The sequence below is a fragment of the Anabrus simplex genome, chromosome 7 (assembly GCF_040414725.1).
Source record: "Anabrus simplex isolate iqAnaSimp1 chromosome 7, ASM4041472v1, whole genome shotgun sequence".
NCBI lineage: Eukaryota > Metazoa > Arthropoda > Insecta > Orthoptera > Tettigoniidae > Anabrus > Anabrus simplex.
In genome coordinates this window covers 158,110,452-158,130,873 of record NC_090271.1, presented here as the reverse complement: position 1 = coordinate 158,130,873, position 20,422 = coordinate 158,110,452, and the positions used below count along the sequence as shown (strand labels likewise).

General features: G+C 40.1%; 1 protein-coding gene across 1 annotated transcript in view; it reads left to right on the top strand.

Annotated features, from left to right (window-relative positions):
* The window catches only part of LOC136877393 (ABC transporter G family member 23), a 209,231-nt gene that overhangs the window by 182,984 nt on the left and 5,825 nt on the right, over positions 1-20,422 (top strand). The window contains exons 15-16 of the mRNA XM_067151397.2: positions 9,093-9,269; positions 14,190-14,276. Coding sequence (XP_067007498.2) covers positions 9,093-9,269; positions 14,190-14,276 — 264 coding nt within the window. The remainder of the gene's footprint in view (positions 1-9,092; positions 9,270-14,189; positions 14,277-20,422) is intronic.

Genomic DNA, 20,422 nt, shown 5'->3' with positions numbered 1-20,422 from the left:
TGAGAATTCTGATTCTGTCACTCATTGTGTTTGTTAATCTCAATGGAGATAACAGTCTGTGGTATGGTGAAACCTACCATCTCGGCCCGGCCTGTTCTTACTGTATGTACAGTAAGATAATATTTATTCTGAAAATGAAATATATATTCCTCAATAATTCATCATAATTACAATTGAATGATGCTTATCACACCCCCACCAGGGCGCAATACAATCCAACCTCATCAGGAAATCATGTGCTCACATTCGGCTTATTGCTCTGGAACTAAGGATCCGATCAGAATGGCTGAGGTAGAGTTTGATTGGAAATATGGAACATGAGAGAAATTATGAGAATCGATGGCCCTCAGTTAAATATGCGGATTTAGGAGTGCCTTAAAAAGTGACGATTTTAAGTTACAATGGAGTCTCGCTTATCCATTGTAAACGAGCGGGCGGTACGTTGGATTAGCGGGAATGCCGGTTAAAAGAGAAAGAGAAAAAACATGATCGTGAATTTCTTACAGGTTATATTATTATTAATACAGTTGAAATTTACATTCACTGTACAATATAATTAAACTTTTGAACATAAAGGGATGTTAATACAAGAAATAGAAACGATGAAAAAGAAATAGAAGAGGGAGAAAATGTAGATGCAGACGGTGGTGCCAAAACAAGATAATGAAAAATTCAAAGCCCCTGAAGCAGCACTGAAATACATGGAGCAACAGAAGAAACCTCAACCACTTTGACGGAGAGTTTATAATATGACGACGTGAGAACGACAGTCGGCAGGCAAGCAAAAGTCTATTACATTTTTAGAAAACAAATTTTAATCTTGCTCCGCGGTCAGCTGCAAGGCCACGTACCACTTCACGTAGGCCCCTAGATACCCTTTTCCACGTAGCGTATCGGCCAAGGACAACTGGAAGTGATGGTATCTGGTGTTTCATAAGCTTTCACGGAATGGGCAAGATCCTAAGATGTGTGCCAAAGTTTCAGCCTCACCGCATAGCCTGTAATGGTTACCGTCTTTGGATCTGCGTGCTATGGTGTGGACAGGGGCTAATTTGCTGGCATTTTGAGAGCATCTTTCCATTCAGTGCTTGGAAGTCCGTTCTGTTTTCTTATCCACCGGTTGGCTGAAGGGAACTCTTGAAATAGACATATGCCTTTGGCTTCCGGTTTAATAGGCACCATTTTTATATTCCTGGTCTCTGAGAGATCTCCTGAGTTTCATGTCGTCCAACAGGCCGTCGCGTGTCTGCAGTTTAGCAGCATCTTCGGTTTAACATTCTATGTTAAGCGTGGACGCGCAATGTGCAGTTTCGATTTCGCAGTTTCTCGTTGCTGCAATGTCCTTATTGCCAGATGTGCGGAGCTGCTTCTCACCTTGCGCGAAAAATACCCAAACCTTTAACCGCTTTGGCATAATAGATTACTGCAACCGGCGTGTCAGCTGGAAGTGATAAAATCTCCTTGAGTGTACTCTTAATCATTTTGTCGACATCATCTAAAATTCGTTGGGGAAATTCATCCAATAGGGTGGAAAGGAACTGATATATCAATGTGGAGCACAAGGATGAATTTAGAATGTTAAACTTTTGATCAGGATGTTGCCAAGGAGAAGTAGCCAAGGCGTTTAGTTTCTCTCTTAGGACCAAATACAATAGCGCCAACGAACTTAACACCCAGGTATTTGATGCATTCAGATTCAGAAATGCACCGTATAATTGTTCCGTTTGACATGCATAAGTTCCCTCTGCTGATATTTCCTTTATTAATGTCGATGGCTATTGATTTGTTTGCGTTTATTTTCAAACTTAATTTCCGAAATCTCTCAATTGCTAAGTTAGTGATTTCGAGAGCTGGTTGTTTGTTTCTTCCAATTATTACAGTATCATCAGCAAAGCTCAGAATTGTCAGTAGAGTTAAGCCATCTCCCATAGTGTATCCATATTCATTAGATACATTTTTTTCACTGAGTTTTCTAAGTATGCGGTCAGTAGCGATGTTGTGTAAGATAGTGACAACAGGAATCCTCGCATTACTCCACGGCGCAAAATAATGGGTATAGTCCTCAGATTGACCTGAAAAGAGGTAGAATTATTTTCTTGAGGACTGCAAAGTATTCTTGTTAATTGAGAGGGGCATTTAGAAGAATTAAGAGTATGTCTAAGATGTAAGTGTCCGACATTGTCCACACTTATGTCGAGAAAAATCAGGGTTACGTCATGCTTTCCAAATTTAGCGCATTGAAGGATGGATCTCAGAACAGCAGTGTTAAGACTGTACGAGCCTGATGGGAAAGTATTCGAACGAACCCCGTATTTAACATTATCGTAGAGATTTTTTTCAATTATGATAGATACTAGGTTGTCTTTAACAGCTCGGACTATAATACTATCAGAACCGAGGGCTGTGTCAACTTCTATTTTACTTATCTCATCCTTGCTTATCGTTGTCTCGTAAGACTCGTTGAGTGCTTCCCGCTGCGCTTCAGATACTCCTCCTGTACGCAATTATTGTGATTGGAAAATATGGAAAGGAAAATTGTCATCAATCTCTTGAAAACTGAAATTACAAATTGACATTTGTTGGGTGAGAACATTCCTGATAACTTTTCTCCTTTGTTTGTAGTAGAGAAACTAAATTTCTTCGTATCATTTATTGTACCTCTTCCCTTTGTCCCTTTTGGTCGCGCATTCTGGGTTGGATTGATTTTTATAAGATCTTTGAATTACAGCGTGACGTTTAACCTTCCTGACTTCAAAGTGTTTTGTGGTGGGATGTTTTGGACCTGGCTTGTTAATTTGGACAGGAATTCGGCAAATCCATTTACGGCTGTGTCTAAATCATGGAGTGTAATCCCATTATAAAAGCGTATATTCCATTGTGTAAGGTGCATGGGACCGTATTCATTCATTAGGACTACTCCTTACAGTCCTGTGTCTGGTACCTGTTCACATTCTATACTCCAGGTGTGGCTGCTAGCAGGCTGTCTGAATGCAATAGTTTGTCTATAAGCCTCTGGAGGAGCGCGGCTTATATGTATATTGACCCTGAGATATAGATTTCCGCAATGGGGAGAAGGAGATCGGTTATTATGTATCAGTACATACAATGCTAATAGGCCTACCGATGTAATTGATCTCCGTGGACCCCACGGTAGTTTGTGTTGATAAATGTGCCATGCTGGTTATAGTCGGTTATGGTGCCTAGCATTGAATGATCGAAAATAATACGGTTAGTATTCTTATAAAACTGGATATCCTTAACATTGTTAAAAATAAGAGCCTGAAGGTTTCTAAATAAATTCAATGGTAGTAATTTATGAAATTAGATTATTACAATTACATTAACATGAAGGAAACTGACAGAAATCTCATAGTTGACGCGAGAGCCGCACAGGTGTCGTTTATTCTGTCTGACAACCACCAAATAGAAAAGCATAATCAATAGGTAACAATACGAAATAAACAAAATGGCCGTCACATAGCGCACAATATAAACTTCATCTACAGTGCAAGAATCTCGAAAACAAAATCACAGGCCCTGGAGATAACGTCATTCGACTTTAAAGATACAATAAAAAATTAGAAAACCAGTCCACAAGCCTCTAAATATGTGTTATTTGGAAGATGACGAAGGGAAGACTCTCTCAGTAATGGAAAGGACAACCAATTCAACCAAAGCCATCTGTTGATAGACTGTGACCAATGGAGTTGAGGTTTGCAATGTTTTATTGATAATACTCATTCAGTATTACTCGGACAATATGCAAGTGATGACGTTATCGGTGTTTTAATAAACGTTTTGCGATATCATGTAACAGGTGTATGTAAATATGCCTATGTAATTATTTTAACTGTATATAAGAACATCATGTAGAATGTAATTGTATATTTGTATATTATAATTTTAAGTGGTGATGGAGGCACTTTTGTGTATATGGGGCTATGCCCTTTCTCCATTCACCATCCCTAAATTGTAACTACAATTAGTGGAAAATAAATAATAATAATAATAATAAGGTATCTCACTTTTCCTCATAGTGTCAATTGTTCCACAGGTTATTTAACAGAATAAGGAGGAGGGTCTCTTTATGCACTGTAGCCTTACGTCATGGAGTATAAACATATGTTACATCACCGAACAGTCGTATCAAGATTTCTGGAGCCCACTTCCACAGGCATCATTCCTGAAATATGTTCCGTTGTAAGACTTGGAAGCGAAACATGAGGGGTGTTAGTTTGCCCTACGGAATACCATGTAGCTTCCCCCTTAATTGGAACTGGTTGAAGCTGTATGTTCACTCAACCCAATGCATAAGGCAACTGTGTTAAAATCCCATTTTCGGCCATTATGCTATTTGTTTTATGTCGCACCGACACAGATAGGTCTTTGGCGACGATGGGATAGGAAAGGCCTAGGAAGTAGAAGGAAGTGGCCGTGGTCTTAATTAAGGTACAGCCCCAGCATTTGCCTGGTGTGAGAATGGGAAACCATGGAAAACTATCTTCAGGGCTGCCTACAGTGGGGCTCGAACCCACTATCTCCCGATTACTGGATACTGGCCGCACTTAAGCAACTGCAGCTATCGAGCTTGGTCGGCCATTATGGAGGCAGCTGTGTTGGCCACGTCCTTTTAATGACAAGCTCTATCAGACTACGTGTAATTCCAATAGTATAAGCTGCTTTATTGCGATTTTTGAACTCCTTTCTCTGTTATTAATAAATTTGGACGTGGGCCGAGAAGTACAGTACCTCGATTGTGACGTGTCGTGTGATCAGCACGACGAATTCTCTCGGCCATTATTCTTTCTTTTCTAGACCGGGCCCGTCATTTCACCGTCAGATATCTCCTCACGTAACCTAAATGGACCTCGAATCAGCCCTCAGATTCAGGTAAAAATCCCTTATCTGGCCGGGAATTGAACCTGGGGCATCCGAGTGAGAGGCAGGCACGCAGGCCGGCGAAGGGATCCTAGCCTTCGAAAAATGAAGGTATCAACTAAGGAAAGGTAGGAGGATGTCGAAAGGGAACAAGAGTTGATCAAGGGTGGTCGAGAAGCCAAGTGCAATCAATAACAGATGTCGTCGTGGATGGTGGCGACCAATCTTCGCTCGTTTGTTGTGAGTTTCTGGGAGTGTAAGCGAACTACTTGACATCGGCTTTCTCTTCCTCATGGTATGGAGTTAGTTACTTTGAATGTAAACTGAGTCCGAGGAAATAACTTAGTTCTGTGGCTTTGTATCTGCTAATAGATTCTGGTAGAGGCTGTTTGTTTCCACCCAAAACTGTATTCCAGCAAGTATAATAGGTTAGCTCCAATGTGTTAGCCATAATGTAACATAACTACCACAAAAGTGTGATCGGAAAACAATAGATTGATGTAGACATTGTATACTATAATGGAGTATGAAAAATCCGGCCTTCAGGTAATTTCTTTGTTTGCTGTATAATTACACCATTAGCAGGACCAATAACAACATACTAAAACGGTATGGTGTCTCATTATTTTTAAAATAATTATATTATGGGTGAGAAAAATATCCTTCAGTCATTATACGCTAGGTATTGATTGATACATTTACCTTTGTCAACACAGAGATTACAAGAAGTGCATTTTAAAAATAATTTAGAACATGACATCGGTTGTAAAATTATAACAGTAACGAGTTACGAATGGCAAATTTATTTGTATGCTATCTATATCGGCTCTTAAGGTCCATTATTACGTAAGGACAAGATGTGTTTTGTTGTTTGTTGGGTATTCAGCCCGAAGGCTGGTTGGATCCTCAACAGGTTCACCATTAGCTGTCATAGATGGCCTAGATGTCACTGAAGAGGCGTAATAGGGAAATGAGAAGTGAGATAGTTTCCCGTTGCTTTCCTCACCGAGCCAGAAGTTGCTATTGCTTATCAGTCTGCCAAGCCCACTGAAATGCGTGTACCAACCGACCCTATGAGCGACATTTTCACACTATTCTTAGCAGGGACTGGCTGCATAAGGAATGGCATTACTAGCGCCACTCATACCTCAGCCACTTTCATATTGTCAAAGCCAAGGAAGAGACTGAGACAGGTCAATGAAAGTAACAATTTTATTCTAGCCCATACCAGAAGACATAGCGCACTGTAAACACTACATCTTGCCAGCAAAGGCATAAAGGACAAGATATTAATTTTATATCAGAAGGAAAGAAACATATAAAACTACTAGCCAATGTACCCGTGCTTCGGTAAGGTATTCTATATTGTATAGGGATATCAAGTAAATTACTGTACATGCAGTGAACAAGATTTGTTTAATTACATGTCTCTTAGCGTTATACAAAAAGAGCAGGAGGAGGTTCCCATACGTTGTTTCCAATGTAAAGTGCGAGTTGCGGAGTTGTGATGATAACGGCAGGCTCACCTGCCTAATACCATTCACAATGAGTAGATAAATTTTCATTATAATGGGAGGCCCCATAAGCTAATGAGTGGTCACAATCGATTTTGGGGAGTTTTCGTTACAATGGCAGGCGCCCTTTCCTACTTCCAGACAGATTAAAGTTGAGGAGATTTTATGATAATAGCAGGCACCTTCCCTACTGCCAGTCAAAATTGAGTTGTGCTGTTATCATTATAATGACAGGTCCCTTTTCTTAATGACAGACACACCGAGTTAGTGAGTTTGCATTATAATAGCAAGGCCACTATGCCTAATGCCAGTCACATTTTAGATGGGTAAATTTGTTTATAATGGGGGGCACACATGCCTACTCCCAAACACAATCGGTTAGTCAGATCGGGAAGAGAATTATTAATTATCATGGTAGTCATTCCTTACTATTGCTAGTAAAAAAGGAGTTGGAGAAGAATCGCATTCCTACTGCCAGTCAAAGTCGATGTGGGGAGTAATGATTACAATAGCAGACGCCGCTGCTGAGAGTCACTATGGATGTAAAATATTAATTATAATGGCAAACATACCATTTCTACATCGCTACAAATCGACTTCAATGAATATATATAAATCGACATACGAAGTATATGCATGTTTGCAATATTGCAAATCTTCATTTACAGTACCATAAGACTCCTCATTTAGCGGTCTAAATGGCTGCTCTTAAGACATTTTCTCCTGTCTCATCTATTTATGGGTAAAATTGAGTTACTAAGTTGAATGGGGTGAAATTTTGGTAAGATTTCCTCACAGTGCATTACTTTCGGGTACTAACATTACAGCTACAAACATAGAATTTGGCTCACGTATGGATACTGGGTAGGCCAATGTTCGTGCAGAATTAGATGATTCTATATTTCGTATGAGTGATTCTAACTACGAATTATAGTGTACAAAGAGCAAAATGTAGTTATAATCGAGAAAAAGAGACAAATCTAAGGAAAAGAGATACGACAAAACGTCATAGGAGCAAAGCTGTAGATCACTCCAAATTGAACTGAGATTGTGCCATCCGTTTTGTGATACGACTTACCGTTTAGCCACGAAATACCTCGAAACGGTCTGCACCGACATAAAAATTGCCTCAATATTGTGATGTTTTTCGGGGGAAATATCTTGTAAGCTTTCCATCGATTACAGGCTAAGACATATAATTTTGTCAAATTTCAAATTTCTAACTTGTCTGGCAGATTGAGCATTAATTTTGTTTTGGGGGAGGGGGGTAAAAATACACCCCCAGTCAGTTCAGGGATTTAGAAACAAGATTTGTCTTAAAACCTACCCAACTGCAGGTGGATTCTAAATATGAAGTTTGGTAGAAATATATCCAGTAGTTTTCAAGTTATAGACAAACAGACATCAAAGCTAAAAAATATGCAGATGGTCATTATTACACCTGAAACGGATAACTGTACGGAAATTTAGCCAAAATAGTCAATGTACAGACACACGGTCGTTACGATTTTATTTATATAAATAAGGAATCTGCTCTACGTACAGCACCTTTTGGGCTATGTCCGCTGGACAAAACCGACCGCTGATGACATCTCCCTTATTAATCCTCCTATCAAAAAAATGCACATGAGAAAAATAAAGTTTTAGAAATGAATTTCCATCAAGGTTGGTCAATTTCCACTCAGGTCGGTGTTTTGTGGGGGAGTAAAAATCACTGTTTCGGTTCCCTATACACCCCCAGTCCATTCCGATAATTTGACATGAAATGGACCTAAAAACTGACCTTTGGACAGGTGGATGCTAAATATGAAGTTTGACTGAAATATCTCCAGTAGTTTTCAAGTTATAAGAAATACGCCTTACACGCACCCGCTCTTGAGTTAAGTCCGGTGGGACTTGTACCGAAAAACGGTCCGTTAATGATATCTCCCTTATTAATCCTTGTATTGAAATGATGCATATGTGAAAAAAGTTTAGAAATTGATTTCCATTAAGTTTGGTTTATATTTTGTGAAGTGCAAAATCGCGGTTTCGGTTTCGGATAACCCCAGTCATTTCAGGGATTTAGAAACACTATTGGTCTTAAAATCTACCCAAGTGCAGGTGGATTCTAAATATGAAGCTTGGTAGAAATATATCCAGTAGTTTTCAAGTTAGAGACAAACAGAAAAACAGACACCAAAGCTAAAAAAAGAATATGCAGATGGTCATTATTACACCTGAAACGGATAACTGTACGGACATTTCGCCAAAATAGTCAATGTACAGACACACGGTCGTTACGATTTTATTTTTATAGAAGGTAAACCATGGTCCAGAAGTCTTAGGAATTGATCGCTTTTAATGATAGGCCTATACATGAAGCTCAACTAATTTGTAATTAAGAGAAAATACATCACTTCTGAACACATTTGTCCATATTAGCAACGTGATATTGAACCGCTGCGTTTGTCTGTATTCAGTTAGCTACGCGGTGGTGTTTTCTAAGCGACGGTGTACTCAGAGGGCAAGACTGGTTTGCTATGGAGTGTTTGACCGAGTACAAGCATCGCATTATGCTCGCGGACCGTTCGAAATCAAAGTAAGTCTAAAACAGTTAATGCAGGCCCCTGCTACAGATAGATTCTCTCATTGGTTCCTCCTAGATGCCATTCATACCTTAATAAGGACTGTTATCGAAGCTTTGTTTTCATGTTACAGGTGTCACCGTGATAGAAGCAGTATTGGCACACGTCTTGTGCCAGTCCTCCTGTGTGCTTATCTACAGCGCTGAAGTCATCTTTCTCTCCCTTGTCGTCTTCGGGATGCGGTGCCAGGGAAGCATCATCACTGTTATCCTCATCATCTGCATTCAGGGCATCTCTGGCATGACCTACGGTATGTGAGATATGCCTTCATTATTACCACAAATGAGCAAAACGTCTCCTTGAATCCTTCCTCCCAAGCAGCAATGAATGAAATTCATATTATCTAAATATTTCAATTCTATGACGTCACAAAATGTATCTTGTTAGGTGTTCTTCAGATTAAATAATTACTTCTTTACGAATATGAAATGTTTGTATAAGAAACTGAAACAGCGTTTCAAGACTTGATGTGTATAGGAAAGAAATGCATAATTACATGTTTTCTACGCAAGTAAATTTATTTATTTTGCAGTTGCAGAAATTATTGGAAAATTACCATACTATTTATGTAAAATATTTATACATTTGAACAAATGTATGGTACGTAGAATGCTCCATCAGATAGCACAGCAAGGCAAAGTCATCTCCGTACAGGCCCTGGGACCATCCGTAACCTCGGCACTTGGTGGGATAAAGTGGTTAACTCTAGTCATAGCCACTTTTCCCCCCAAGAATTAATCTGGTGCTCATTTTTGGTGTAGGCTGAGTAAACCTCAGCTCCAAGTGCACCTTCGGGAATGGAAATTTCGTATCTTAAATCTTTCGACTTCATGACGGAGAAACGAACTCACTTCCTTCCGGGTGAACGGAGCACGCCTTTAACGCCTCGGCCAGGCGGCCCCTACTCAATCAGCATCAACACACTAAACGTAAAGACCGTATCGCGATTATTGATGGTACAGCATTTATAAGAACTCCGCGAGAAACATTTGGTGTGAAAATATGCTGAAAGATATTCTAACACGATGAAAGCTGATTTTCCGTATAGTAAACTTCATAGCAAGCACAATAGTTCATTTCACGGACAGGCGTTTAAGTTTCCCGTGTTCTCATCAAGAGAGAAATAAACCAATACTCAACATTAACGTAATATACGCATACATGAGTCTGGATAGGTGTGAATAACGTTTTGATAATTATTCTATTTGTCACAAGGTTCTTTCTTCGTTACGCTCGCCGCAGTTGAATATATTGCAGCTGAGCACCTAAAGTTATGCATCCCACACAACACCAGTGTTAACGAAATTGCATCTAATGTCTACCTAGATCACAGTCGATGAAGTTTCACGATAGCCCGGCTCCTTGGTTGAATAGTCAGCGTAGTAGAGGGCCCTGGGCTCGATTCCCTGGTTCAAGGATTTTAACTATGTTTGGTTAATTCCTCTAGCACGGGGCCTGGATGTTTTTTTTTCTTTTCTTACTAGTTGCTTTACGTCACACCGACACAGACAGGTCTCATTGCGGCGATGGGACAGTAAAGGGTTAGGAGTGGGAAGGAAGCAGCCGTGGCCTTAATTAAGGTACTGGCTCAACATTTATCCGGGAAACCACGGAAGACAATTTTCAGGGTTCCCGACAGTGGGGTTCGAACCCACTATCTCCCGAATATTGGATACAGGCCGTACTTAAACGACTGCAGAAAACGAACTCGGTCTGGGTATTTCTATTATCTTAAAACACATCATAATTTACACACAGTACATAGCGGTTGTCATCAGGTAGGGCATCCGGCCGTAAAACAAGGCTTAACTGGCCGAAATGCCAAGAAAGAAGAAGAAGAGTTTTCGATACCGGAGTTAACATCAAAGTGATCACAGATCCAACACAGCGCTAACATTTAGTGACGAGGACATTATTTAGTAAACTGGAGTAACTGGAGTGAAACCCTTACCCAGTTAAGAAGTGCAAGCTGCTCGCATGTCATTAATACACAACTTTTCAGTGAAATTGTAGAACATGAAGGATCGCACAGCATATACGTATGTAAAATATGTTGGTGGGCATCATTGGTAGTATGCTGATTGTTTCAAAGGGCATCTCGACACTAATGCTGGCTTCTGCTACCATCTGAGGTGGTGATGGTGGCGACCAACTGCAGCCTTTGACTCTTATCACTGGAGACTGATTTTTGTACAGATTGTAGATAATTCTTCGTTCTTAGTATCTGATCCCGATCGCCTTCAGAATCTAAAATAGCTCGATCCAATCAACATTATAGAATGCCTTTTCTAGATCTACGAATGCCATGTACGTAGGCTTGTCTTTTTTAATTCGATTATGTAGGGGGTAAAGACACATGGGAAAGGAATAAAAATGAAATTGATATACTGAGACATGTGGAGTTTACTCTGCCTGTACTAGACGATATAATAACCAAAGATGAGTTACTAGATACATTGAAAAAAGGGAATGGCGGAAAATCAGGTGCTGCTAATGGAATTACGTATGAATTTTGGAAAGAGATAGGAAATAACAGCCAGATGCTAGAAATGATAACTAAAATATTTAACAAAATCATTGATGGCAGAAAAATTCCCAGATGTTGGCAGGAAGGAGTAATTTGCCCGATATATAAAAGAAAGGGAGAAAGATCGAACACGAACAATTATAGGAGTATTACCTTGTTGGATACACTCAGTAAGATCTACACCGGTATTTTAGCTAAAAGAATTATGAAATGGGCAGAAGATTACTTTATACTCTCAGTGTACAAATCAGGATTCAGGAAAAGAATGAGAACTACACACAATACATTTATAATTAAAACATTAATAGATAAGTACATAAGGAGGAAAGGTGGTAGATTATATATTGCAGCAATAGACCTACAAAAAGCTTTTGATTCGGTTAGCAGACGGGCGATCGTTGCGAAGCTGGTTGGAATAGGGATGTCAAATAAAATGATTAAAGCCATAGAAGAATTATACGCAGAAGTGATATGCTCAATTAAATTTAAGGAGGATCTAATGGTAAGCAAGATACACTCGAATATTGGACTTAAGCAGGGATGTAAACTATCACCAATTCTGTTTTTGCTTTTTATTAATGATGTAATGGAATGTCAGGGGAGGGAGGATAGGACAAGCCCTTGCTTAAACAACAAAGAGATTCCTAGCTTAGTCTTCGCAGACGACATCCTGCTGCTCTCACTAACGACAGTCGGTATGCAAAGTAGCCTTAAAAACGGTAGAATACTGTAGTAGATGGAATTTGAAAATAAGTATCAAGAAACCGAAAGTAATGGTTTGTAAAAGAGGAAATAAATTAAAGAGAAACGAAAGGCGCTGGTGGTTAGATGGTGTTGAATTAGAAGTTGTAAATAAATTAGAATATCTAAGAATCATAATAACATCGAACGGGATGTGGAAGGAACAGATACGACGTGCCAAATTAAAAGGATTGGCCGCCCTATCAAGTACAAGGTCTTTAGAAAGGAAGATGCCAAATATGGAATACAAGCTACACAAAAATGTTTTTAATGCTCGTGTGGCATCAAAATCACTGTACGGTGTAGAAATATGGGGTATCGAAGTAGATAAAAAAGAACTATATGTAATAAGTAACAAATTCTGTAAAATAATAATGGGTCTACCAGAACGCACAGCAAATAAAGTAGCTAGAAGTATATGTGAAGATATCAGCATCCAAGCAGATATAAGCAGGAAAGTAGTAAAATATTGGTTAAGATTAAGAAGGGGAGAGGGGAGGAAAATATTGAACCTAGCATACCAACACCAGATGAGACACTTAGATGATGATTATTGGCTATCGAAAGTGAAAAGTATGCTAGATAAAATAGGAATGGGAGAATATTGGGACAAAGAGATGAACAGTAAAGAGAACAGATTCATTAAAAAAATTAACGATTAGAGTGAGGGCATAGAGAAATAGATGATTAGGGCAGAATGTGAAACCAAAAGAACACTAGCAGAATTTTGCGGAATTATTCACAACATGTCAATAAGAAAAAGAGGTGTAGTGTGGTGGCTAATGGGATATATAAAAACAAGGAACTGAGAGAGAACCATAATGAAAATCATTGTTTATTCTGTGGCGAAATAATGGAAGAAGCTCATTTATTGAGAACATGTAAGAGAACGATGGCACTGATATCTTGGTGATGAATATAAATTAAAAGTAGAAAGAGAGAAGGAATTTTATACAATAGCTAATTTTTTAAATAAAGAATGGATCACTCCAGGAAGAATAGCTAAGTTTTTTTGTATTTTAAGAAACATGTGGCAGAAAGAAATGAGAAGAGTTTAGCACTAACTAAAAGTAATGCTGTTGTTAGTAAATGTGATTTTGATGGGTGTAATGATAGACAAGTAAACTTGAATTATATATGGTATAATGAGTAATGAGAAGTAACATGAAAACAGAATAATGCACTAAGTAGAAACATGAAGACAAGTTCAGCAGGGATGTAATATGATGACTGTACAACAAATGGTATTGGATCGTGTCAGGAGAGGTAGAAGTGGAATGTTATGACTTGCTGTGTCAGTCAGGTGAGATAAAGGAGGATACTCTCCTCCATATGGATGGCCTTGCGCCAGGGTTTCAGTGTGCCGTAATGCCTTAATTCATTTTAATTTTGCCATTCTCATTTTAAATGTAGTAATATAAAACTTGTTGTATTAAGTAAGCTAAGGTAGGGGAAGATACATGTTGTCCTAGAGTATATAATATTGTTAACCTTTAGGACAAAATAAATTATATTCAGGATAGTAATAGTCAATAATTGTGAGAGGGAAATGTGAGTCATGTATCGAATTTAATGAATTGTAATAAACGAATGCTCTCTCCCCAGATTCAGGTGATCCTTATCTGGGAGACGGGAGTATTCTATTCTATTCTATTCTATTCTATTCTATTCTATTCTATTCTATTCTATTCTATAAGTACAGTATATCAAAATGACCGTCAATGACGTATGTGGTAGCAAACAGGCAAAAATCGCATACCATATTCAATGTAGAGACAAACCTGGAGTGTAAATGAATATCCAGTGGAAATCTCTGAGTTGGCTTATGTACTTCTGGACTCTTTTCTGAATAGATCTGATATTATAATATATTATTACAATCTTCTTATCCGCATGTTTTAGGTCTGGTCATATCCGTGCTGTGCTCCAGCTACTTCATGGCAGTGTTCATTGCTGTGGGCAGTTTAGTACCCTTCATCTGCCTGAGTGGTGAGTGTCAGTAGTTCATAAAAATACTCATATTCATCCTTTAACTACTTTCCCACGTTCACAAGGGATTTACGTGCACAGATACAAAGTGTTTCTTATATACTTTTGAGGACGTGTGTAAGGTACACCTCAGACTGTTCGAATAGTATGTCAAGGAAGGATTGTTCTATGCAGTAGACTTAGGGGAATACAGGCTGTTTGCATGTTGTAGGCTGAACTGTCCTCAGTGCTATCTATATTTACCTGGCAAGTGCCATGCAGGTACTAGATAATAACTACACAGTGCTCCAGTGCGAGTATAGATTGTTCATTATATTCGTTTCAGGTTTACAACGGGCCCTGTAAAATTTAATAACTTACTAATTTATGGGTTGCCATTACGATAAAGCACACTATACGAAAATGTCTTCATTAAATATATTATTAAGGTCACATAGGAAATATTTACGCTGTGGGTTAGATAGAGGCGCCGCCATGGGGGGGAGGTTATTGCGGGTTAGAACCTACCCCCTCCCCCACCCCCTATAGAACTTTTACAAAAGAATATATACGAAAACTGACTATCAATAAGTGAAAGTCGACTCAATGTGCTGGTCTTTTGAAAATTCACAGAGATGTCATTGTAAAACCAACATATCTCTTGAATCTATTTTCTACGAAGCCTCCAAAGTTGGGTTTTAGATTGTAATCTGAACATACCATTCACTATAAAACTGTTGACTTTGATCATATTGTTCAGATTCTGTATGTTAATGTAAGATTTTGTAGTGTACTGCAATCTGAAAATCAACATAATTCACTTGTATCAGTGACCTTATGGACACTCGTGCATGCGCACACCACACACCCACAAAGACCTTCACTGTGTTCTATCATCATTTGGTAACCGTAACCCTCCCCCTATCGGTCGATCCTGGCTACGCTACCGACTTCTATAGTATCATCCTCGTATGTCCACTGTCGAGTAACTAGAATAAAAATTAAACAATTATGTAAATAACTATTTCAATAGTCCGCCTCTGTGGTGTAGTGGTTAGCGTGATTAGCTGCCACCCCCAGAGGCCCGGGTTCGATTCTCGGCTCTGCCACGAAATTTGAAAAGTGGTATGAGGGCTGGAACGGGGTCCACTCAGCCTCGGGAGGTCAACTGAGTAGAGGTGGGTTCGATTCCCACCTCAGCCATCCTGGAAGTGGTTTTCCGTGGTTTCCCACTTCTCCTCCAGGCAAATGCCGGGATGGTACCTAACATAAGGCCACGGCCGCCTCCTTCCCTCTTCCTTGCCTATCCCTTCCAATCTTCCCATCCCTCCACAAGGCCCCTGTTCAGCATAGCAGGTGAGGCCGCCTGGGCGAGGTAGTGGTCATTCTCCCCAGTTGTATCCCCGACCAAGAGTCTGAAGCTCCAGGACACTGCCCTTGAGGCGGTAGAGGTGGGATCCCTCGCTGTGTCCGAGGGAAAAGCCGACCCTGGAGGGTAAACAGATGATGATGATGATGATGACTATTTCAATATGACAATAATAATACAGATTGCATGAGATACAGATTTAAATTACTTCGCAATGAATAACGCGAAGTCCAAGTGTACAGCAGTGTGCATGCATGGGCATGTGATTGCTTACAACCAATCAGTAACCAGAACCAAATCTTGGATTTCTGGTCTGTTGATGAATGTATGGCAAAGGGCGGTCTAGTGGTTGGGAACACGACGAAGGCAGAGATCGGCCGACCCCAGAGAAACCGGAGCAATTAATCCAGCTGTCTGAAATACAGGGAGGACTCTATATCAGTTTGTTAAAAGAGTAGGTCGTTGAACCCTGCGGTGCGGGTTTCCTACCTTACAGGCGCCATTCCCCGCCCCATTTTTTCAATTCAACCTTTGAACACTTTCCCTTACTCATACCGTATTTCCTCCCAACCACTTCCAGTACATTGTCTTTTTCCCAAATTTCTTCCTTCATCTTCTCACATCCGCCATATTTCAGACACTTGGTTCTAAGTTTCTGAAGCCATGAAACTTCTACTTAGCTGTTGTATCTAACTCGTTCCTATTGGCTGCTCTGCACCTCTCACTTCCTTGGTAATCTGTTACTGAAAGTTACATTAATTTACTATTGAGTATAAATTCTCCGCTCTACTGGTACTCGAACTCCAGTGCGTTACCCCAAGACCACACATCACTGTCGGACATTATCCTTGAGATACTGGGTAATGATGTTCTAAAGAGAAGGGGCTAAAAACAGCCATTCATCCAAGTGTAAGTGTCATGAATTTGATTTAGTAGATCCAAGGTAGTAAAATAATATACGTAATGAATAGAGTCCGCTTCTGTGGTGTAGTGGTTATCGTGGTTAGCTGCCACCCCCGGAGGCCCGGGGTCGATTCCCAGTTCTACCACGAAACTTTTGAAAAGTGGTACGAGAGCTGGAATGGGGTCCACTCAGCCTCGGGGTGTCAAATGAGTAGAGGTGGGTTCGATTCCCACCTCAGCCATCCTCGAAGTGATTTTCCGTGGCTTGCCACTTCTCCTCCAGGCACATGCCGGAATGGTACCTAATTAAGGTCACGGCCGCTTCCTTCCCACTTCCCTGTCTATCCCTTCCAATCTTCCCATCCCCCCACAACGCCCCTGTTCAGCATAGCAGGTTAGGCCGCCTGGACGAGGTACTTGCCCTCCTCTACAGTTTTATCCCTGACCTAAAAGTCTCAGTCTGAGTTCGAGGGAAAAACCAGCACTGGAGGGTAAACAGATTAAGAAAGAAAGAAAGAACTGGATGTACTGACTTGAATAAGAATGAGTCATTTACTATTCGGAAAAAAATTCCGCCGTACTGGGATTCGAACACCAGCGTTCAGCATTCATAATGAACTGCGTTTCCCCGAGACCACGCATCATTGTCGAATGTTGGGATTGAAACACCGGCCAATAAAATTCAAAAGAGAAGGGATTTAAAAAATCTATTCGCGCTGATGAGTGGAAATATAAGGCCTTGTTAGTTGTTGGGAATACGTCAAAGGCAACTGTTGTCCAACCCCAGCTGTCTTAAATACAGGGAAGACTCTACGCCGGTTTATCCAAAACACGTCGTTGAAACCTACTGTGCGGCTTGTCTACTTCACATGCGAATGTTTCACTTTTAGACCATTTCCAGGACTTCCCTTCTCCAGACTTATTTCTTCGTGTTCTCGCATCCGTCATATTTCAGACATGCGTTTCCAAGTTTCTCCAGTCCTGTATATCGACGGTATGACATCATCTATTCAGCTCTTGCGTCTAAGTTTCCTTTTGGTTGCTCTTCTCCACTCACTTCCTAGACACTCCCGAGGCTGAGTGGACTCCGTTCCAGCCTTTGTATCACTTAACAAATTTCGTGGCAGAGCCGGGAATCGAACCCGGGCCTCTGGGGGTGGCAGCTAATCACACTAACCACTACACCACAGAGGTGGACACTCATTCACTCACTCACTGATTCATCATCGCCAAAACTACTGGACGTAAAGAAATGAAAATTTGGGGATACATTTATATTAGAGTGTAGGTGCTCACTAAGGGAGGATTTTTGGATATTCCGTCGCTAAGGGGGAGAAAAGGGGAGGTGAAATGTTAGAGTATATCTATATCTCAAATACTTAAAGTTTACAGACGTAAAAATTGGTATTTGGAATCTCTTTTAATAATAAATAAACATGTTTTGTTTTCGGAAAATCCACCTAAGAGAGTTGAAAGAATTGACAAATTAGTTGGATTATTATTATTATTTTGCTAGTGGCTTTACGTCGCACCGACACAGATAGGTCTTATACGACTGTGGGATTGGAAAGGCCTAGGAACTGGAAGGAAGCGGCCGTGGACTTAATTAAGGTACAGCCCCCAGCATTTTGGGAAACCACGGAAAACCATCTTTAGGGCTGCCGACAGTGGGATCCGAACCTACTATCTCCCGAATGCAAGCTCACAGCCGCGCACCCCTAACCGCATGACTAACTCGCCCGGTTTGGATTATTTGAATGAGGATACTTAAATCTAAGAAAACTAAAGATGTTACAGACGTGGAAATTAGTATTTGGGATCTTCTTTAAAAATAAAGAAATACTTTTTTGTTTTTGGAAAATCCCTTTAATGAGGGGAACAGGAGTGACAAAGGGGGTGAATTAAAAAAAGGAATTTATCTATAGTATATCTGTGAAACGTACCATGTTACAGATGTGAAAACTGGTAATTGGAATCCCTTGTAAAAGTAAAGGAAGACAGATAATTTGTTTTCGGAAAATCCACTTAAGGGGAACAAAAAACGGGTGTCATTTTAAAATGATACCAATTTTCACATCTTTAACATATTCAGTTTTTGAGATATGAGGGTATCTTAATAATTCAATCCCCTTTTCGGTCCTTTTTACACCCCGCATAAAGTGACTTTTCAGAAAACAAAAACAAAAACAAAAACTTGGTAAAATGCTTTTTTGACAGCTGTCAGACAGCTGCCATCTTTAAACAAGACAGCATCGCTAACCTCAGTGCTGCCACTTTTACGGCACTAAACCTCATAGCTGCTACCTTATGCACGTAGGTGCGCAAAATTTGAAATTCCACGTGTTTTTTGACAACAGTATATCTCAAACACTTAATATTTTACAAACATTAAAATTGGTATTTTCAACCTCCTTTAAAAAGAAAGAAACATGTAGTTTTTGTTTTCTGAAAAGTCACTTTATGCGGGGTGTAAAAAGGACCGAAAAGGGGATTGAATTATTTTTATTAGGATACCCTCATATCTCAAAACTGAATATGTTAAAGATGTGAAAATTGGTATTTGGAATCTCCTTTACAAATAAAGAAATATGTATTTTTTCGGAAATCCATGTAAGAGGGGGTAAAAGAATTGAAAAATTAGTTTAATTTTTTCTTTGAGGATACTTATATCTCAAAAAAAGATGTTGCAGATGTGAAAATTTGTATTTGGAATTTCTTTTAAAAATAAAGAAATACGTATTCTTTCGTTTTTGGAAAATCCACTTCAGAGGTTTGAAAGAATTGAAAAATTAGTTGATTTATTTGTATGAGGATACTTAAATCTAAGAAAACTAAATATGTTACAGACGTGAAAATTGGTATTTGGAATCAGTAGTAGGGCTATGATAGTTCTAAATACGCAGTGTCAGCACTTTATCTGCTGCGTCAGCACCCGAGTTCATTGATCCCAGCCAAAGGCCATTGACCCCGTGACGTCATGACCACGTGACCGTGACGTCACGACACGTGCTCTTGTTTGTAAACAAAGCTACGTGCTTTAAACAAGAGCGCATCGCTAACCTCAGTGCTGCCATCTTTACAGCACTAAACCTCATGGCTGCCACCTTATGCACGTGGTGGCGGGCAATATGAAATTCCACGTGCTTTTTTGACAGCTGTTAGACAGCTGCCATCTTTAAACAAGACAGCATCGCTAACCTCAGTGCTGCCATTTTTACGGCACTAAACCTCATAGATGCTACCTTATGCACGTAGGTGCGCAAAATTTGAAATTCCGCGTGTTTTTTGACAACTGTCATCTTTAACCACGTGGGCATGGTAGGCTAACCTAAGGAAATGGTTATGCTTTATTGACTTCAGGGGACTAGGGGAGCCTTAAAGAGGTAGTCCTTTTCCCTATCTCCCTTACCAAAAATAAGGGACGGGTGACTGAGAGAAGTGCTCTTTCTCCCTAGAAGTCCACCGCCGTAGCGATGTCCCCTCTACAAAAAATATTGCCCTGCCCCAGGGCACAGCCGCCTCTTACGAGGCAAGCGAGGAACATTTTGTCTTACAAACGTATTTATACCTACGTTGCGTGGGTGGGGGGAGTGCGTGCGCGGACTGATGAGCAGTGGAGGTGCGTGCTCACATGCGATGTTTGCACACTCTGCCGGAAGAAGTTTAGTACGATAATCGATGTGTATACATATCGATAGGTGCGCGCGCACACATACGATCGTTGTACACTCTGGCGGGAAAAGTTTAGTACGATAGTCGATGCATGCATAATCGATAGGCGATGTGTACACGCTCTGGCAGTAGAAAATAAAAATCTTACCGCTGCTGTGCTCGCGAGTATTTTAACATGACTATTCCTAGTGCTGCTATCTTGACAGATTCTAACCTCATTGCT